The sequence below is a fragment of the Hirundo rustica genome, chromosome 1 (genome assembly GCF_015227805.2).
Source record: "Hirundo rustica isolate bHirRus1 chromosome 1, bHirRus1.pri.v3, whole genome shotgun sequence".
NCBI classification, from domain to species: Eukaryota; Metazoa; Chordata; class Aves; order Passeriformes; family Hirundinidae; genus Hirundo; species Hirundo rustica.
The window spans coordinates 20,969,439-20,990,770 of NC_053450.1; the positions used below are offsets into that span (position 1 = coordinate 20,969,439).

Consider the following 21,332-nt stretch of genomic DNA (forward strand, 5'->3'; position numbering starts at 1 on the left):
CTATTTCACCTCAAACTTAAAATTAAAAGACATTCACTTTAACATAGGGAAACACACAGCTCATGCACAGCACTATTTTAGAGACTGTATCATAAGTTAACTTGTTGGGGTAAGGCAACTGAAATATGCCAGGGGCATCACAAATGCAGTGGAGTCAGAGAGTGTTGGAACTACAGTGAAGCGAGCTGCTCAGCACATACTTTTCAAAGGCATCAGCATTACCACCACAAGCTTGTAGGGACTAGCACAAAAAAAAAGGCAGACTTCAGAAAGAGCTGTGACGTGGCCTATTTCTTCTTTTAATGTGTCATGATAAAAGTCATTTGGTCTGCAGTGGCAGTTTTACTGCTTTAGGTACCCCAATGGGCAAGAAGAGAAAATGAGGGGAAGAGGGGAAAGAAAGAAGTTAATGAAACAGTTCAGCCACAATAATGAAAAGAGGTAGAGAGGAGATTCTGGAAGAACTGCTTGGACAAAATACACTTGACCTTAAATAACACCAGGCCTCAGTGGAAACTGCAGCATTTGAAAATCTACAGGCCCCCCAGTGATGAGGATGACTTGGGGACAGATTTCCTGATCACCCAGTTCAATCGCCCCCTGAAACCTCCAAATGTTCTCTACAAGTAACCCTGCTTTGGTTTAGCCCCCCTCTCTGCCCCCTCTCATTCCTGCCATTCAATGGTTTGCTTCCCTCAGGCGGTCAGAACAAGATAGACTTTGTCTGCTTTGGTCTTGCCGACTCCTTTGACTGGAATCCGTGCAGATGGCTGCATGTGTAAACTGCATGTGGGAGGGGAGAAGTACTTGATGTCTAGACACTGTCACTGACTTCAACTTCAGGCTCCTTGGCAGCAAGTACGTGTTCTTCCTCTGCTAACATCTCCCGAGCACGCAGATAGGACAGCTGGGGCTGAAATGGGCTTGTAAATACTTGAGATGGGATGAACAGTAAACAGGTCTTTCAGGATTGCACACCAGAGCTTGCTTCTCCCTCACTGTTGACACTGACAAGACCCAAACTCTAGGGGTGTAGGAGTCCTGCACTCCTTTGCAGTCACCACAGTGATGACATCTGCACTCTCAGGCTGCAATTCCACATCAATTAGCTAATATAACTGTTGCTGGATCAAAGACTGGATCACCCTTTGAAAAAACAAAGGGAATAGACACTGCCACACCTGAGGCGGTACAGACCTTGATTTCCCAGCTGCAGAAGGCGGTACACCACTAAATACACATGCAAGGGGCAACTCTTCTGTGTAAATACTGAGAACCATTCCTTCTGCATGGTCCCTATCCAGCTCCATAGACCCCATAGTCCTAGCAGGAATGAGCCACTGCTAAAAACTGTGGTAGAAGCCATGAAGCCATTGCCAGTATATTCCACCATATTCCTGTGCAAGGAACCAAAGCTTTCAATATCTGACATCTTCCCTGAAACATCTGGAGATCTTCTTACACTCACCAATGTCAAGGACTCTCTGTTTAGCTGTGTGCTGCCGGGAGTGCCAGTACTTCCAATATTTCAGCTGTTCATCTCTGTTTTTATCCTCGCTGAAAACAACCATGACCACACTCTATGAAAAACAACACCAGAATCACATCAGTTAAAATAATTAATAGTCAGCAACATAAAAATTAAAATCTCCATATGCCTCTAATTCTGATCCAGCCACCACCCTCTCCCAGTACTTTGGTTGTAGGAGACTGGGTTTTAATCAGTCCAATACTACAAAGTACTTAAAGACTCAGGACAGAAGAAATGTAATTGTAAAATAATGCAAGGCCCAGGATTATGTCCTTCATGGTCCAAATCAAACTTAATCATATTCTTAGTTTCAAAAAGTCAGTGGCAAAAGGCAAGACATTTTCAATTTAGTATATGCAGTCCAAATACCCTTTTAGAGAGCAGGAGTCTTGCATATACGTGTTTAATGACAAATTCAGTGTAACTGTTTACTGAATTTTGCTGAGGTTTTCAATTCACGTTCTGAATTCGCTTTGTTAAATCGTGATTCAAAGGAAACAGACTGAATTTTTATGCAAAATTTTACACAAGCAATATAGGCTTTTTGAAAAAGCCCTGCTGTAGGCAGCAGAACAACACAAAACAATGAGAGAATGATATCAATAAAATAAAGTGAAAATAAATCACAGAGAACAAAAACTTCACTTTTAAATATCCTGTTTTACTTTCACCCTGAGACACTAAGCACAGAAAAATCACTATCTTGGCTTTCTAAGCCAAGAAGGTGGATCACAATTGATTCACCATCTGCATCCTCCCCCCTCCACAGCCGCCACCATAACCCTTCATGTACTCTGTGACCTTCTGCATTCCACCTATAAAAGCTGAACACCATCACATATTCCACGTCTATCTAGCCTCTCCATGGGCACAAGGCAGTCCACACCGTGGAGGAGTCCTGGGTTACGCCTGTACATACTGGGAGGACATCAGGTGTGTGTGGCTGGCCAGCCGACGCACTAACCAGAACTGGCCATGCAGACTAGCTTTTCCACCAAGGACAGCACTAATATTTTTATGAACCACTTAAGGGAACTTGTAGAGCTTTAATACCTTCAAAACCTCTTGCCCCTCTGTTAGATTTGGATGCAATTGGCAATAAATTCAACAGTCACTTGAGTAGGGCCCTGGCAAACAGAATACGATTGTGAAAGTTTCACATGGTTTTACAATCTTCTGTCATCTACATTCTCCAGAAGGATGTAGTTTCACCTCTCCCTTATAATTTCCACCCTTCTGCTGCCACAGCTTCAAAACTCATGTGGCAGTGCACTGAACCAGTGAACTGGTTTTCTGTCGGACCAGCAACCTCCTGACTCCTGTTTCAGCTCTACAAGTGCTAGAGCTGGAGCCACAAAATGGGGAGGAATGGGTGGTAGGGAAAGAGATTGTACAGCAGCAGAAAAGTCTTACATCAGATTCAGTCAGCAGCCTCATGTCCTAAGGAAACCAGGCTAAAACTTAACTGCTTAACTGCTAAACTGCTAATTGAGGTTTCTAAATCATTGTCTCTGTTTAGAAAGAGTCTCTCTAAACTTCATGTATGACAGAAACATATAGGTTGTTGTCTGCTTCACTGCTCACATTGACTTTCATTGGTTCCTTTGACTAAAGTCACAATATTTTTAGACTGCTTCATGTATTTGGACGGAAATATTTTTGCAGCCTCATACGTATGCAGCCCTGCCAGCTTCAGGGCAAAATTTACAAGGCTCATTGTTCATTCCAAGGTTACTGGGTTAGGATTTGTTAACTCACAAACATTACCAAGGAAATCAGGAGGCCCATTCACCAGGTAGATGTTGCTGAATACACAAACTACAGTTCTACGCATGGAATCTAAGATGCAAATCATTCATTTTGTTACACCTCTGGGTGAATGTCAAGTGAAAGCTCACACTTATACAATGAAAATGATTTCAAATGAATGCCACAAAGAATGGATTCAACTCTTCACGTTTTCTCTGAAATGCACTGGAAAGCAGCTGCTGAAGTACACCAGTGAGTTAAGATGGACTACACATCGCTGTAGCAGATCGTGGACTTCTTTGCTTTAATCAAGCCAATAAGCTCACCAGTGTTAAGTGTAGTATCTGTGTAATTACCATTCTGCCAAATCATAAACTGAGGCTTTCATTAACTTCTAAGATCAAACTCTGAAAAAACTCGACGGCAAAATGTTTGTTACCACCATCAATAAGGTGCTCTCCCACCTTTACACTGAGCATGAGAATAAGCTCGCTCTGTCCTTCCCCCAAGAGAGAAAAAAAAAAAATTAAAAGCCAATCAACTACAACCATATCTATCTGCAGAGCTCCATTCCCACCTAGGAAAGAAACGGGACTGTACCCTGACTTTGCTGATGGGATGCCGGAAGCATTTGTTGTCACCCGTCTCACTCAGGGTGATGGCGTAGAACTGTCCTTTGTTCAGGTAGGTCATGGGTCCTTCCCCTTGCTTTTGACGCAGAGATTTGGTAGCTTCTAGTGTATACTGAAAAGTGCTGCTGAAAAGACAAGGAGAGAAACACACACAAAATCCACTTTCTCCTTTTCTCTTTTATTATGCAATTATTGCATTGTATAAGGCATAAGAAGCTAATAACAAAATTCCAGGAAAATGTCACATGGCAATTTAAAATTGCAATTTTCTTTTTTCAACTTCATCAGATCCTGCAATCAAGCGTAAAACTACCTGGACTGTAAGTTTCTTGGATCAAAGGCTAGATCTGTGCTTTCTCTGAAAGGAACCTTTATGAATTTATAAGACTGTGTACCCCACAATGAGAGTGTCAATTACCAAGAGGGGATTCAGTAAGATTTGCAGGAAATAATCAACTCCACAGACATTTAATCTTAGCAGTGTTGCAGAAAGATAAATAAATAAATATTTTTTTAAAAAACCCAACCAGAATAAAACATATTGCAAAACATGGACACAGAAATGAAAAGTCCAACTGCTACTTTCAGCACAGTTCAAAGAAAGAATACAAAGAGAAGAGACAGTAAGTTCATTTGTTTAAAGACAGCAAGCAAATCAAGGTTTTTATAAGCTTTCTTTTCAAAATTAATCAGAGTGAATGAAGTGCCTACATTTAGCTTTATCTTCAATCAAGTAACCTCCCTTTAGAAAAATATCAGGGAAAAACAGCTCTTGTGTTGAAATTTTAGATTTTAAAAAAGACCCTCCTTCACAGAAGAACTTTTCAACTTCAAAGCACTTCTCAAACCATGAAAAGTTAAGTCTCCATTAACTAGTGAACTGTTAGCTGGAAACAATTCTCACTGAGCCTCTTCGGCCACCACCTCCAATAATGGGCTTGAACAATAATCCAATAAAAATGATGCCTGCAGCTCCTCACATTTTCTTACATGAAAATAATGTTGATCTTGCAAAAAAAAAAAAAAAAATTCAAATGTACAGGAACCTTAATGCAAAGAGTCCTCATGAGCTGGAGATACAGTGGAAGCATTTTCATAAAGGTTCTAATTCAGCAAAGTATTTAAGCAGTGCCAGAGCAGAACCAAAAGGAGGAATATGTTGGCTCAAAACAACAGCGTATCCTTAACTTTCTAATTCAACCAAATACTCTGGATCATCATAGTACTGCCATAGCAATATAGAAATAAAGGGAAAACAAAAGATATTTTAACTATCCAGTGGAAAAAAAATCCACAACAAAATATGTAAGTAATAATTATATTTAAATCCCCACTCAAAGAGAAGGTAGAAAAAACCCCACAGATCCAGTCTTTCCATCCAAAAGGACTTTCAGACAGTTTAGTATCACTTATTCAGTTTAGCAGCAATCATCCAATCAAATGAAGACAACTTTCAAGTGCTTCTTAGCTTATAAATTGAAATCCAGTCATTTTTCTAGTTGCTTAAAAGTTACAAATCAAAGCAAAACTAAGGTAGTATGCAAACACTCATCTATACCTATCCAACCCACCAATGGCAGCACCGGTGCTTCCACACAATGCAGCTGCTGCCGCCACGAAGGCTCCTGGACACGGCGGGAAGGCAGCACAAAGGCCTCACTGTCCCCTTTTGCTGTGGTGTGTGCTGGCACAGCCCCCCTGTCCTGTGTGCAAGGGGAACAGAGGCACTGCCAAAGCGTGGCAAGCGTGGACCTGAGTGGACTGGAAGCAGTGCTGCAGAACCAGCATCCATCCTGCTGCACCACTTGTCCCATAGATGGACCACCTATGAGAGGTAGAGGCACTGCCTTGATTTAGCACCACAAGGGGCTGCAGGTTGTGTGCTCAAAACCGCTTCATGACATGCATCAAAGCACACTGAGTGCCCTGAGAGATGTGCCTCAAAACCACACACCAGACAGAAGAACTAATGAGGATGTGTGCTGAGAAGGTCTTAGAATGATCAAAGTCAGACACACACAACGCCTTAACAGAACTGCCTACAGTCTGCCATGGGCTGGTCTTCTGTTCAGTGAAAAAAATGTAAATCTCAGACACATTGCACTTGGCCAGTTTTGGAGCCCCTGCGTACCACGTACCACGTGAGAGTTTTCTTCTTGTTCCAGTTGGCAAGCAAAGCATGACCTATAGCAGGAGGATTACTCTCACTCTTAAAACTTATTGCAGTCACTCAAATATTATAATACTATTCTGAACCTCACCATGAGTCTCAACCAAACCCCTGTGTAGTCACTAAGAGATCTTCTAGCAGGCTTCCAATTACTTTCATATTCACCACTTCCTTTTTCAATCTGAAGTTCTCATTTCTGAGCCTTCTACTTCCAGGTAAACTAAATACATCTTTCCTGGGAATTGTCTTACTGTGCATTCAGAGGTTTCATTCTAAATGTGACCTGGGCCTTAGAATGAAAGACTTAAATGTGTGAGAATTGTTAATGATACAATGCTTCAGGATTCAATTTTACAAATATTCAGTGTAGCAAGTGAGCAGCCTTTGCTAAATATCTAATATAAAAAAGTGAGAAACTTTGCTAAAGTTTCGTATTTTCTGCCTATATAATTACTCACTGCAGTTAATGATTGTTTTAACATTCTTCAGAAAAAATATCAAGCTGTAAGGAACCTTCACCACCATCGCAGTCACATGCCTAATCCAAGAAAACTACGTAGGCATGTTCCTGATTCTAAAGTGAGAGTAATCTCTCAGATATAAACAGAACAATTCACAAGTATGAAATAAAGCATCAGTTTAAAAATGTTAGTGATTACAGTCTTTACTAGATAAAGGGACTCTGCAGTGTTTGCCCATGCTACATACACATTCTTCCGTGCTTAGGCAGAACAGTATTCTCTTCAAACTTTAATTTTTGAAGACTTTTCTTGAAGCTTTTCAACCATCCTGGACATTTGACTTGTGTATTCTGCCATCCTGTAAAGATTTTTCACGACCTGGCTGTCAAAGCTATACTCTTTTACCTGGGAACCACTCAACAGTTTTCATCTTGCATATCATGGGCGAGGGGGGTGGGTCTTCAGAGGAATTACGAGCTTAAAGCAATGCTGAGGGAAGGCAACAGATGAAGAAACAAACTGGCCAGGTCCAAGAGCTAACATGAGCAAGAGAATAAGGGGAGACTGATGCTTGGCAGCATCAAGGGAGCCCTGCAGGTACCCCAGGGTGAAGAAGCGAAGGGTGGGAAGTGGACACAGGCAGCTACTCCTCAATATGTTCCTCAATATGTTGCCGGTCAACACACTGCAAAGCTTATGCCATACCTTGTTTGTTCATAAATATATTCTTCAGCCCCCACTGACACACTCCGATACTTCTGAAAAATAAGACCAATTAAATACTGTTTGATAAAATCAAAATGGAAATACCAACAAAAGTGTAACCATGTTTATTTAAAGACAATTCAGAAGAAACCATCAATCATTTAAAACTCAAAATACCTAAAAACTGGAGTGGATATTAATATGCTAGTCAAATTTCATATGAAGGTTAGAGGTTGACATTGTAAAAAACATACAATTTACTTACCTAATCTCAAAGAATTTGTGTATACTACAAAGAACTAACAAACTAAGCACAGCTAAACAAGAAAATGAAAGAGATGAGAACACTATGTTTATAATTGTTAAAATTGTATCCAAAGAACACAGCAAGCAATTGTCCACTACCAGAGGGATCAATAAAAGCTTAGCACTCCTTCAGTATAACACAACTAAGTCACTCCATAAATGTTTGGAAACCATTTCTAAATATGTATTTATAATGTGTTTGAAAACTGAGTAAGTATTAGAGCAAATCCAAACCCAGTCATTCTTGTCAGTACGTAGGAAATACTTTGCAAGCACTTACAAAAACTAGTGAGAACAACTGCCCTCCTACTTCTAAACACTAACTTGGCCAAAGTTTCTTTTGGTATGTTTTGACATTTTACCTTATGGTTTCCCCACACCTGCTCCATCCAGCTGTGCCTACACAACAGTGGCTGGAGGAGTAGTCAGAGCACGGCCGGGCAAAGCACGTCCTGGGGTTTGGGCAGCGGAGAAAAACAAAGGGACAGGCTCAGAGCTGAGTGAGGCTGCAGCAGGATGGCAAAGCTCTTCCTGCTCCTGTGCCACATGCATGTCAACAGTTGGGGCTAGAAGGCCACCAACAGTGGCACACCCCTCCCCTAACAATTATGGCTAGGGACCTAAAGTTAATTGTCCAGTGTCCCTTATAGGAGGGAAGGTGAGGTGAAGATAGAGAGGAATGAGTGCACTTAGAAAACTACTCCACCCATTTTGGCAAATGGATTTAAACTGATTCTTTTTCCACAGACTGTACAGAAATCCTAGAGGACAAGTACTGTGTCCTGTTATTAAGCAATCATTTTAAAAACATGTAACAATATATTACCATTGTAACAAAATTACTGTAACACAGAATTTGGGATGTAAAGGCAGCATATAGATTTAAACTTCCTTTTAAAGTCCAAATTTAACAAGTTTACGTGTTTGACAGCTCTCAGCACAGGGCAGATGGTCTGTTCGGGAACCTCTCAGCAGCATGTCCCAGAACAAACCAATGGAATGGAATCACTCTGCTACAGACTCCAGGGAAAGCCATGAGTATGGTACCAGAAGAGCCATTTACCAGCAACAAGTGAAAACAGCCAAAATAGTATTATTTGATAATGCAGAGCAGTGTCTCTAACCCAAGGTTTGATCCCACTAGATTTCTTCATTATTTATTCATTTAGTTGTCCTACATGTGCTCTATATCTGAAAACGGACTTCACCTCCAGACATCCTGGATCTGTGTTGTTCATGGAGACAATGTACTTTTCTATAATACATGTACACAAACACACCGTAAATTTCTCATACACTCAATCAGGGCAGCTCAGCCTTAATGCAGCTTGCCTTGTACTTTTGTTACATTTACAATTTTGTAGAGTTAGGAGGAGAAAAACCCTAGGGGAGTTTTACCATCTAATATCTCTATTTGCAGAGGTACAGAGTTTTAAATTGTCTTTACCTTTCTACAATCCCAGTTTGTTTGCATTATTCTGCAGCAGGCAAAAGCAGCCAGAGGAGACTCACCATACTAAAGCTGACTGTAAAATTACTTTGACTCAGCATAACTGTAAAAGTGTTAGAAGGAGTTCTTCTTGCCTTTTTTCTCCTCATTCCTGTACATGCAGTTGTTCCTTGCCTGTTGAATTCTCTGTTCCCCTCTATTAGTCTAATTCTGCTATTTTTTCTCACTTGTTTGTGTTGCAGAATAGAGCTCAGTGCAACAAACAGCTTCTGAATAAATTACCTGGGTATATCCAGCAGCAGAGGCTGTTGCTACTCATTTGCATTTTCAAAAGAACATCTAGAATTTCCCTGTTACAAAGTGGCTATTTCTTACTGTTATGAATAGGTCTGAAGGCAGATCTTGTTAATGGTAAATAAATCTTCTTTCAGAATAATAACTGTCTTCTACTTGACACAATAGCTCCAAAGACAAAAAAAAAAAAAAAAATCAATATTTATTATTCTCAGAATTTTCAATAAATATCTTTAAAATTGTCTTCTGAAATGCCACATGATGCTCCCCTGTAATCAGAGCACAGACTGATGGGAACACAGCAGGAAGTAGAAATTAATTTGTTGAAACAAGCACCACCGTTCTTCTAATGGCTCTTGTGGACAGTTCAAATCTCCTTATCTTGTTTACAAGCTCAAATATCCTTATCTTGTTTACAACATTTTATTGGGTTCTTAGATGTTAATTTGAGGTGAAAAACTTACTTCTGTTCCTCCATCTTTGAAGGTGTCACTGTAGGTACTGTCAGGAGTACTGCGTTGATCATCTTTAAGATAATTTGTGTGGGGAGCAATGTTGGACACTTCGTATGGTTCAAAGATAACGCCTCGGTGCTCTTCATTTTCTCCTCTTGCATAGTGTGTTTGTGGGGTCATAAAAACAGGGGTGAATTCCTCTGCTTTAACCACAGTCACTGCAGACCCTGTGATGGGTGTTGAGCTTCCAGACACATTTGTGTTGTATTCCCTTTTGGATGACTCCAAAGGATCTTGGTTCAAGGAAAGGTTAACTGGCACTGTCTTCAGGACTTGCACACGGTTCTCTCCCCCACTTAAGTTATTCTGAGCTTCTGTGGTATTAAGACAACTTCTGTGAGACAAAACCAAAAAATGTTATGAACTGTCCTGATAGAGGAAGTCTCCTCCTTAAATAGCTTAATGGTGTTAGATGTCAGGGAAGCAGATTTTTCAACTCTGATAAGCCACTGCCATAAGAAGTAATACATTAACAAATACTAGGCAAAAGAAATTGTGAGGCAAGCAGAGAGGTCCAGAGCTCTTTAACAAATGGAGAAAGATAATACATTTGATTTGACTTGTTGCAATAAATTCTGGGTATCCAGGGTTGCTCTTGCCTTAGCTTACAATTTGGATGCAAAATCAATCCAGTAGAGCAATAGACTTTAGACACAACATGAGAATAAAGAGTAAGGCAGGGCATGGAGGCATGGACTACTCACAGTAGATATTTTGCACATGAAATGGGCAGAATATCAACAGCAAAATTCATACTCAAAATTCATGCTCTTTCAGGCTGTTGACATGCCACTGCTGTTTGTTTAACTCTGGTACCAATGGTGCTTTAAAAGAGCAAGCCCAGGAATTCCATTGTAGCAGAGTAGATCAGTAACTACAGTGGCTGCAAGGTAACCTCAGCAGCATTCCCACATCCCACAGTTGCTGTTGAAAGCAGTCTGATTGCTGATAGTAGTTACACCGACATAAAATTGTTAACTCATAGAACTTTTAGTAGGCATAACATTGCTTTGTTTTCAATCCAGGAGAAATGCTCTGACACTACAGTTCCTCTCTCTTGGCTTTCCACTGAAGGCCAGTTTTGTCAATCACACTCAATTTAGGAACTGAACATCAGGAATTTCTCTGGTGATTGTAGAAGAAAAACTGTCCAAAAAACATTTCATAGCCTATTTTGGAACAGTAAATTTATACTACTACCTATTGAAACAATCAACTTATGAACAAATAGTGGAGACCATCTAAGGCTGTCACAAATTAGCTACATTGAAATAAACCTTGCATAGCTCATCTCTGTTATAATTTTATACAGAGATACCTTCCAGTATGTAAAAACTTCATTGTTTCTACAAACACATACACTCCTTCTTTTCTGCAGGTCTAAATAGTAGAAGGCAGCTTCTTTTGACTCAAGTCACTTTTAGCCTACAGAGAAAAGCTGAAATCTGAGAGAAGTGAGAAAAACATTCTAAGCAAATTATTTTAAGGGTTACTTTATTTGCTGGGCAGAGCCTAAGCTATGTTAAATAAGACTCAATAAATGAGGTTACTGAGGCCAAACTACTCACTTTTTGCCCAACAATAAGAAAACAAAGAAAAACAGCCAATAGCCAACTGTCAAGATAATCTGATTTTACTAATCTCAGCAGCAGCAGCAAAACAACACCACCAAACACAGAGTGAAACTCTCAGCTACTTTCCAAATTACATGTCTGAGAATACTATCCATTTTTTCTAATCAATTAAAAGAAAAAAGGAATAAAATGTGCTTCCCAAAACAGCCTTCATTCTTTTAACTTTTGAAAGAAAACCATAAACTCCTCAGGCTCTCACAGGTCCTTCAGTTCACAACTGGTCAACACTTTGAGTAGCTGGGTGTATGATTTTGAATAATACTGTACCTTTTATCTTGGTCTTCTTGATTATCACTCACTTTGTTAACAGACAACAGCCTTTTATCTCTGGGAACCTGAGAACAACACCAGGCATGGGGTCAGGTAAATGAAACCGTCAGGCATTTGTAGCTTCAGACTGTTCTACTGCAACAGCTAGAAAAATGTAACTTATATCAGTGTTGTCTAGTTCACAGATGCCAGGAGCTGTTTTTCTTTAGGACACTGATTATGAAAGAAAGAAAAATTCCAAAGAGAAACAACATAGGAATTGTTTTCTTTTCTAGTTCTTGGGCACACCAGTCAGAGCAAAGCCCTCTTCTTTATGTCCTATCTTTTAAATATCGAGCTAGGCCAAGCTATCTCAAAATCAAAGCTAATATTACTCCAAAAACACACATACACTTTTCACTGAATAAAACAAGACAAGAAAGAAGGTATGATGCTTTGATGAGCTCTGCACTGAGACCACTTTAGCTCAGACAAAAATGGTTTTTCAATTAAACCATAAGCGCCAGGTAAGTCCTCCTGTTAGAGAGAAGCCTGGAGAGTGCAGGACTCATACCTAGAGAAAGTTTGTGGATCTTTCCCTTTCCTAGTATGGGGACATGTCAGGGCATGCTGGTATGTCATCAGAAAGACTGACTTCTGCTTTTCTGACTGCATCAATGGCTATGAGAGGTAAAAACCCAGTCAAATCTGGCCCATTGACAGACTCCGAATTGACACCAAGCAACTTAAAAGATTTGTATTCCCATATACCTGTGTCCTGACACCAGCACAGATATGAAATCACCAAGGACAAAGTTGCTGCCATGACCAAATTTTTCTTTTCTTGCTGAGCCATTAATTTGGGAGGTAAAACTTCTAATGTATCTTTTGCACAAGAAGACATATCCACACCATCGCAGCAATTAACCCAGGATTAAAGAGCAAGAACAGACCTAAGAATGGGCTAAAGCCATGCTTCTTACTTTTAAATATTTTAAAGAAACATCAGAAAAATATCTGACTTCAGGAGGAAAAACAGTATTACAGGGCACTCCAGTAGCCAATGATAATAACTGCAAGACAGCAGCACAATCGCAGAGTTCTATCCAGAGTCATCCCTTCCTTTAAGGGACATCCCCTTTCCTTGTTAAGCATCCTGCTAGTTAAAAAAAACACTTTCATTTATTTTTTGAGCTGGGATAAAAGCCACAGTTTACATACATTGATTCCCCTTCTAAGATTATATATTTATCTCTGAATGAGGGTCTATGTTTAGGTAAATATCACTACAAGAAAAAAAAAAAAAGTAAAAAAAACCCAAACAGCTAAATTCAAATAATTCCTATTAGCTGGAAAAAGTCATTCAAAAATTCTGTCCAGCACGTCAGAGCGAATGAGCCAGATTATAAATAAGGACAATTCAAGAGTCTGGTGCACTGGAAGTCCTCTACACTTCCATATTACAGCACAGAGGTTAAGTATTTAGTTTGTGTTTGAGAGCATCAACAAGAGTTATCATTTCTCCCCTATTTAAGACAAATACAGTTATGATTGAATGCTGGAAACAGTTTTGAGATATTAATCTCACTTTATTCCATTTGAACCCCAAGTCTTTTGCAATTGCGTGGAACAAGCAGCACATATGTCTTTTAAAACATGGTTTTGAGAAAGAAAAGTACTATTTTCTAATTTTACTACAAAAACACATCAGATTAATGAATTGCTACATTAAAAGGTATTACTAAGATAGAAGCCAATACTCCAGATGCTCATAGGCGTCCTGAATTTTATGAATCCATATTAATTTCACAGACTCTAGCACTATGGTAACTAAGTTGAGCAGAGAAAAGGACCTTTTTTCTTTCTCACTGGGAACAGTTTTCTCTAGTGACAACAACAGACAAAAGCAAGGTACATCTCTTGAAATATAATCAGCAAAGCAATTGAAACAATATTTAACTATGAGGTTGGTATATGACATCTTCCCTACAACCCCTTCTCCTGAACACTCAATGTCACAGATTAAAAAGATGAGTCCATTAATTAAAAGCGTTTATACTAATAAATGCTAAAAGCAAAGGTTTTTATTTCTCATTCCTGTTACTTCTTCATAAATTACAAGGAGACCTGGCATTGCTCAGCTGGCTTTCACAGAAGATCATGTGTCCAAGGCAGCCATAGCTGACTTCAGTGGTATGGAGATTGTTCATTTTACTGTAACTATTTCACACTCTAGTGCTTGGGACGCAACACTGATTCTCTTTGCAGAGTACCAAGGGGTCAGCATGGGTTTCAGAATGATATTTTTGCATTACACAGAGCTGCACTCTGTAGGACTCTCTTCTGATTTCAGCAAAGATCTCCACCATAGCTTTACTTAAACACTATGAAATATATATATTAAAAAAAAAAAAAATAGAATCTAAATCTAAAATCATATGAAAAGCCTTGGTTTAGAACAAGACAAACTGAAACTCTGTCAGTGCTTTTCCTGTAAACTGTCTTAGCTCACTGGCTGTGTGTCCAGCTCCATTTCTGTCCTGCAAATTTCCAGTGCAAGGGCTAGACCTCACTGTATGTTTGTATACAGCATGCTGCAATCATTATACAAACAAAAATAACATGGGAAATTGTCAGATGAGAGATACCCCAGTTAAAAAGCAAACTAAAACATGTGTGGAATGAACCAGAAAAGCAGACAAACGTACAGATGGACAAGGCCTCCCCTTTTACACTTTTTAAAGAACATTTCAAGTATCACCCAATGTTCTTGCAAAAGAAGAGGAAGTACACTATGCTCAAAAACAAAACATGGTAGAAAAATTATTATGGTAATTCTGATATTGTTTTTTTCTCTCCAGAATTAAAAACATCAAAACTGTTTCAGACAGGCTTCCTATAACAAAATGGATGCAGGATGGAAACATTAGACAGAAAACAAGATGCAGTGACTTCTGTCTCTGAAAACTGGCTCTTTTGATGCTTCTTAGAGCAGTCCCTGCTAGTGCAGCAGGGAGGGATAATGACAGAATTACCTACTTTATAATAGTCATACAATAGGCCAAGAGCAGCAGCACTGTCCTCATCACCATTTATGCTCATCATAGCCTTGGTAGCTGCTGTTAGGGGATTCTCCAAATACGACTTCCAGGCTTCATCTTCACTGGTGTAGGCTCGTCTGGTGTTGAATGAAGTGTCATTTGGCACTAAGGCCACAAGTCGCTTGTTACTGCATAGACAGGAAGAATAAAATTGTGATCCAGAAGGGATTACTTTATTCATAAGGCATGGTAAAGAACATCAAATAGCTCAATTAAAGTTATATGATTACATCAAGCAAGCATCTCTGTATTACACTTGGTGACATAAATATTTACCAGTATTACCTATCATCAGTACTTAAAAAAAGATTCAATGCGGGCAGATCTTGTGATAATAGTTCAAATGTATTTTTACTAACACTTAGATAGAGCTACAGAAATACTTTAAAACTATTTGGAAAAAAAATGAAGCGACAATATAAGAACATTATGCCCCAGTATTTTTGCTACCTGTACACTCGATTAGGGAAAAATCTCCAACATTCAACCGATATAAGAAGACATGAATGAAAAACAAGAAAAAGCATCTAATACTAATCTAGGGTTCACCTAAACAGAGTATAGCTCAGTATTCATTAAGTGGGTACACTTTAAAATTAAGCTATTCTCTGCTTTTAGAATGAAACTTGTCAGAAATTTCAGAGAAGTTTTCTGTAACAGGACATGAGCAATAGGTCCAGTGGATGGAACAGAAGTAAACATATTTGGTCTCAATTCACACTTTATCACTCACCATCTAATTATAAACCCATGGTAACACACACAAGACCATCAGTGAGTGGCATTTGCAGCAAAGCAGTTCCCTCCAGCCTGAAAGTGGTATAAACTGACCAGAGCCCGTGTATACTGCATGAGAAGCTGCTGCACCACAGCTATGGCTGAAACTTCCAGTATAATGGAAACATAAATGAAGATAATAGCACTTGCTTTTGCAAGCTATTCAATAAACTTATTGATAAAAGAACTGCATAAAAAAAAAAAAGTTGCAGGCCTATTGCACAAGACAGTAGGCAAACACATTAGGCATGGAAAATTTGTAGTGAGCGGGGTGCTGCTTCATGGGTACTAAAAGAGCACTGTCAAAAATTGTGGCCCAAGTTACAAGTATGACGACGAAACTTTTAACAGATTACACATCACAAATTTGAAAGCTGCAGAGATGGCAGAATAACTAAATATGCCAACTTAACTGGCAAAACTAGTAGTGATTCCTGGTGACCTTTACAAAACACTTTTTGCCATCTTCCACATAAAAGCCAGTTTAGTCAGCCTCCTTCTTCTGCTCTGCCCTACCTGCAGCAGTGCCAGCTCCACAGATCTAACCCAACCAACCGCTGCTGTTGCATAGAGGGTGGCATTTTAACTGCGCAAACAAGACTTTTATTTGTTTTCAGAAATAGGATTTGATAAAAGCACAACTGAGCCCACACAGTACATGCTCTCGGATGCTGGGAGCACGCCTTGCCTGGCCCCCAAGCTGCAGCGACCAGCAGAAGGCTGGGACAGCGCCAGAACTGCGCTGTGCTGCAAGTCCAACCTGCAAGGTGCATGCTCCAGTGTTTAAGGAAGAGGAGGGGGATGGTGGAGATCATAATCTCTACTGTACAGAGTACTGTTTACAAGTTTCTTTATTTAATGAAAAACAAAATAATCCAACTGGTACACAGAGCACAATTTTATGAACTCTGTGGGGGAAGAGAGCATTTTATAGCTTTGTATCAAAAAATACAGCCAACTACAGTACCAGTTCTATTTTCCTTTCATAAAAAGTAATTGGATATTTGGAAATTTCTTTTTTTTTTTGGGGGGGGGGGTTGTGGGTTTGTTTGGGTTTGGGGGTTTTTTTTTTTTGGTTTGGTTTTCTTTTGAGAACCCTTCTGCCTGGTCTTTTGCAGAAGATTTTTGTCCCTCTTATTTTCACATATGCATTTGTGTTGTTACAGGTTTGCTTCAGCTGGTGAAGTTGAGCATAAATTAGGAGCCTAAGGAAATACAGAGAACTGCTAGGTCTGCTTGCCTTTTCAATACCTTATTGTTAGCAACTCAAATCAGATTTGCAACCACCCTGCTGTTTGTGCCAGAGGTAGCTGAGGGCCTGTTTCCACTCTGGAGAAGTCAATTCTCCCTGGCTCAGAGGCAATTATTCCAAGCAAGGATTCTCCTTTCCTCAACAAAGCTCCCCTTCAGCTAAATCCAGGCTGTTTCACCGCATGGGCGGCTGCCCATTGCAAAGCACAAAATCCCACTCACCCTTCTTCCTGTAGCAATCTTCCCTTAAAATCAGTAACTGCCTTTTGTTCCTTGGAGCATTCACAGCTGTGCGACAGTCATCACTGATTTACAAGCACTACAGTCAGACAGAAAGACCCCTTTAAAAACACACCTTCTATGACTTGGGCCATGCTTGTCTGTAAAAATGCGGGAGGGGAAGAGTCAATCTCTGTTGCTTTGGCTTAGCCAAAATGATCTTAAAGCGATGACCAGAGTGCAGTCACTCAGAGGTGCATTGTGTTGGGGAGAAGCCAAAGCAAAGGGGATAAACACTCTAGAAACAGCAATTCAGTAAGTAAACAGTTGGGATGGTTGGAAATGCACAGGTTCACAGATCTAGAGCCTTCCCAACATCTCTCCAGAACATGTTTTTTTCTAAAACTCAGGTTTTCACATTTGAAAACAGAGTATCTGTCTCCCCTTCTCCTCTGCCTGGAGAGATGGTCTGCAGCATAAACTGACACGCTCATTGTGTTTACTCTGTAAACAGACTGAAACAATAGCACTAAGAAAAATAAAAAACTTCCTCATCGCCCCTATCCCTGCAATCAGCTCTGTGGGAGGTTAATGGTCAGAGCTAATTATCATGATTTAACATAGTCAATCATTTCAAAGATTATAGCCAAATCAGTCAGCCAAAACAATTGGGCTCTGTTAAAGAAAACATCTCTATTAAATAAAGCCATTAGGATGAGAGGGAGAGTTTCTCTGAAGAAATGAGACTTGTGCATGCACACACATTCCCTTTCCATTTTGCACAACTACTGAATCTCCTTGATGATTTCAGCTAAATGTGACAGAGGGGTAGCTAAGTCCTCCATAACCAGAGGAGAGAAAGACATTGTATTTTAATATACGCCAAGAAAACCCAACATCCTAAGTGAGGCTCTACACAGATGAGCTCCCCTGGTCTTGTCAGTCATACTTCGTGCCAGGGCAGCCCCAGCTGTTCCACTGACGGCAGCTGCTTGGGAGGAGTGACTCTGGTGGTACCTGGACCACTAGAAGACAAAGGGTGACACCTCTGAGTAAAAACAATCCCACTTTAGAGCTGCTCTGACCATCCCAGCTGAAAGAAAAGCCTATTTTCGAGCCTGCAATTAGCAGAACCATAAATCTATGAATCTTCTCAAGAGCTGCAAATCCATCAGTGACCATATCCACCAAGAACCACACACTTAAGGAAGAAAGACAGGCTAAGATCGCAAGACTTCCACTCAAACTGACCAGCAACACCAGCAAACAGCAGCTGTAGTCCCAGTCACACCTAAAAAGCTGCTAAAGATCAGAGAACAAGAGCAAGCACTGCTGTGCCCATTCCTCACCCTGGCCAGCCCACCACCCATCTATCTGGGAGTCAGGATGTGTGCTAACCAGAATACAGCTGTGAGGGACACACTTGTACAAGCTGAGAGCACACACTCATTTTATCATGGAGAAAGAACTGAAGAATTCAGGATACTTTATATCTAAAAACTAAATATCTCCTTCCAAGCTACCACTTGAGCTCCTCGTGAATGCAAAACGTTACCATGGTTTTATGTCAAACAGTAATAAGGGTGCGAGAACGAAAGGTATTTTCTGGGCAACTGTCTAGGCTAGGAGCTAGATTGCTCTGACATGGGAACATTTATGTCAAGACTAAACTTCAGATGGCCCTTATTTTGCAAAATCTTTTTTTTTTTCTTCTCACTGCTTAGCAGAGATTTTCCTGTACATATCATCCAAAATGATTTATGTGTTTTCATAAGACATATATAAATTCTCCAGATTAACAGTAGTTACGGTGATTTCTTTAATTTTTTTTTTTTTTACAATTAAGATTATGGAATTCTATAAAACCTATACAAGTATACTATATAAATAATAAGATATCCAAAACTTTGTTTTATTTCAGTTACTGCAGTACAACAATGTAAATTGGAGAGGTACATTGTGCTTAACATCAATAAATCAGCTAAATGGAAAGGGCCAGCCTTTCAAGCTCTTCCTCGGATTAAAGATAATGAACACACAACAGCCAGCCCTTGGGGCTATAAAATCCAACTACAGGCAAATTCTCACCCAACCTGATGCATTTTGCGAATTAGCTTACAAGGAGTCAGAGTTGCCCATTAACAACTCATGAACAGTGGGAAAAGGCTTGGTGATCAGAGCTTCCTTTTTATTCAGAAACAAGACACTTTGCTTGGAGTCTCCCAAAACCAATTTTGATGCTCAATCTCAAGAGCTTTCTCTTGAACTTGCAAAGCTCAGGCAGCCCTCAACTTCTCAGATATATCTGCCACTGAACGTAAAGGAGACTGATGCAGCCATGCCGCATCAAGTACATCTGCATCCTGCCCCATCATATGTGCAGCATTACATCCTGATCGAGTTGGCTCTAGTAGGAAAGAAAGCTTTTTCCTACCTTCCCCACATCTTTTGCCTTGCCCAGGAAATTCAACCCTAAAATCTAAAGCAGATTGTTTCAACTGTCAAGGTGGGCACCCAGCCCAGGCATTTCCAGTTTTTAACTGTGGGGTGGTTGTGGTTTTTTGACATTGCATGTGTTATTTAAAAAAAAAAAAAGTTACAATCAAGCTGCTCCATGAATATACCTGCAGACTTCTTCACCCCCTGACAATGCCGGAGGACTTTCCCCTCCCTGCAGAAGCTAGCTGCCAGACAGGAACACACAGGTGATGTGTGTGAGGCAGGAGAATGGGAGAGGTTCCAATTCTCAGGTTTCAGCCCAGGCCTGTGCCTGCCCATTTTTACACATGTGAGAGAAGAGCACCAGGCATTCTGCACATGTCATCTGCAAACTCTTCCTTCAAGAGCAGGGGTACAAGGTTTTGGACCATACAGCTGTTATAAAGCATCAAATTTTTGCACTAGTCTAGTAAAAGGAAATGGCAAGACAGACTCACATCACCCTCATTCCCAGCCCAGCACATCAAGGCTATAGGATATTTATCATAAGCTCCTTGATAGTTGTATGATAAGAAGGTGACCAGGGCAACCGTCTCCAATCTGCAAATGCTGGGAAAGAACACAAATTCTAAAACAAGATTCTAGCCAAAGAGATGACTTCTGTTGCACACAGACATGCATCACACACCATGCTGCATTCTGGTATTTCTTCCAGTGCAAAGTCAAAGAAATGGTGAACTTGAACACCCATGCTTCACTTGATGAGACAAAAGGTACAGGAGCATGCTCCAGACACATCCAAGAAACAGAAAAGAGAGCAGAAGTTCCCACTTCAGTTTTGACACAACTAAGGAGGGCAGCATATGATCATTTACAAACATTTCAGTAGCTCTCAAACCTTCTGTAAGTTTATTTTACACTTGTAGCTGAACTAATATTGGTGTAAGACAACTATAAAACATATCTAGAACAGATGTTCATGCAATTTGTCTTAAAACAAATGCATATACATATGAATTCACAGGCACAAAATGAAGTACTATGACCATTTAAAATGCAGGACAGATCCCATAGAAGATGCATAAGTTAAACTTCAGATTCCAGATCATAAATTTCTGCCTGTGCTCATTACACAGAGGAGTATAAATCAAAGTTAGTCCTAGTGCTTGAAACCATTTGTTTCAAAGATTCTAATTTTAGTTTTGGCCCAAGTTTATTACCTTCAGAATACTACTTTGCCTACTTGACAACAAATTAAAAACAAAATGGAAAAAAAACCCAAACAAACAAAATACCACCAAAAAACCTTCACAACTTGTGTGGCTCATTGCAAGTTTTGATTTATTTAGTTAAAATAAAGTCAAGATTTATTGCCAAATATTTAATTAAATTGTCTGCAATACTGTTGTTTCAATTAGATAATAGGGTTCTGTTAAAACTACAAAGAAGCACAAACGTTTAACAAACAGGAAAATTATGGCCCATGTGTCTCAGCATTTTGTCTTTTATAGCCAACAATCACACCATTCCCAGAAGCACAACAGGTCTCCAAAATGTACTTAACCCAATCCAGTAACTATATAAATATATAAATTAATTGAGAGTGAAGGAAAAGAAAAAAGAGTCAAAGCACTTAGACCACCAGGAAACAAAAAGGTAAGATGCCCTCTGGCCCAGAAGTCCATACCAAGGAAAAAGCTCCCATTAAAGAGGCTGAGTCATTTTGCCTTCTAATGAATGAAAGTTTGGGACTCTTGCAATTCTGGGACAATTATATTTTTAAGCACAAGAGAAATCTCAACAAGATTACACATGTGAAATGATTAAAATAAATCTTACTGTTACTAAA

General features: G+C 39.7%; 1 protein-coding gene across 4 annotated transcripts in view; it reads right to left on the reverse strand.

The window, feature by feature from the left end:
- The window catches only part of GRHL2 (grainyhead like transcription factor 2), a 66,412-nt gene that overhangs the window by 37,812 nt on the left and 7,268 nt on the right, over window positions 1-21,332 (reverse strand). For 3 of the 4 annotated variants that reach the window (XM_040083313.2, XM_040083322.2, XM_040083304.2), the window contains exons 2-7: window positions 14,736-14,925; window positions 11,715-11,782; window positions 9,763-10,147; window positions 7,249-7,301; window positions 3,881-4,037; window positions 1,469-1,580 (exon numbers count right to left, since the gene is read on the reverse strand). In XM_040083313.2, coding sequence (XP_039939247.1) covers window positions 1,469-1,580; window positions 3,881-4,037; window positions 7,249-7,301; window positions 9,763-10,147; window positions 11,715-11,782; window positions 14,736-14,925 — 965 coding nt within the window. The remainder of the gene's footprint in view (window positions 1-1,468; window positions 1,581-3,880; window positions 4,038-7,248; window positions 7,302-9,762; window positions 10,148-11,714; window positions 11,783-14,735; window positions 14,926-21,332) is intronic. The other variant, XM_040083330.2, reaches the window with a different exon arrangement.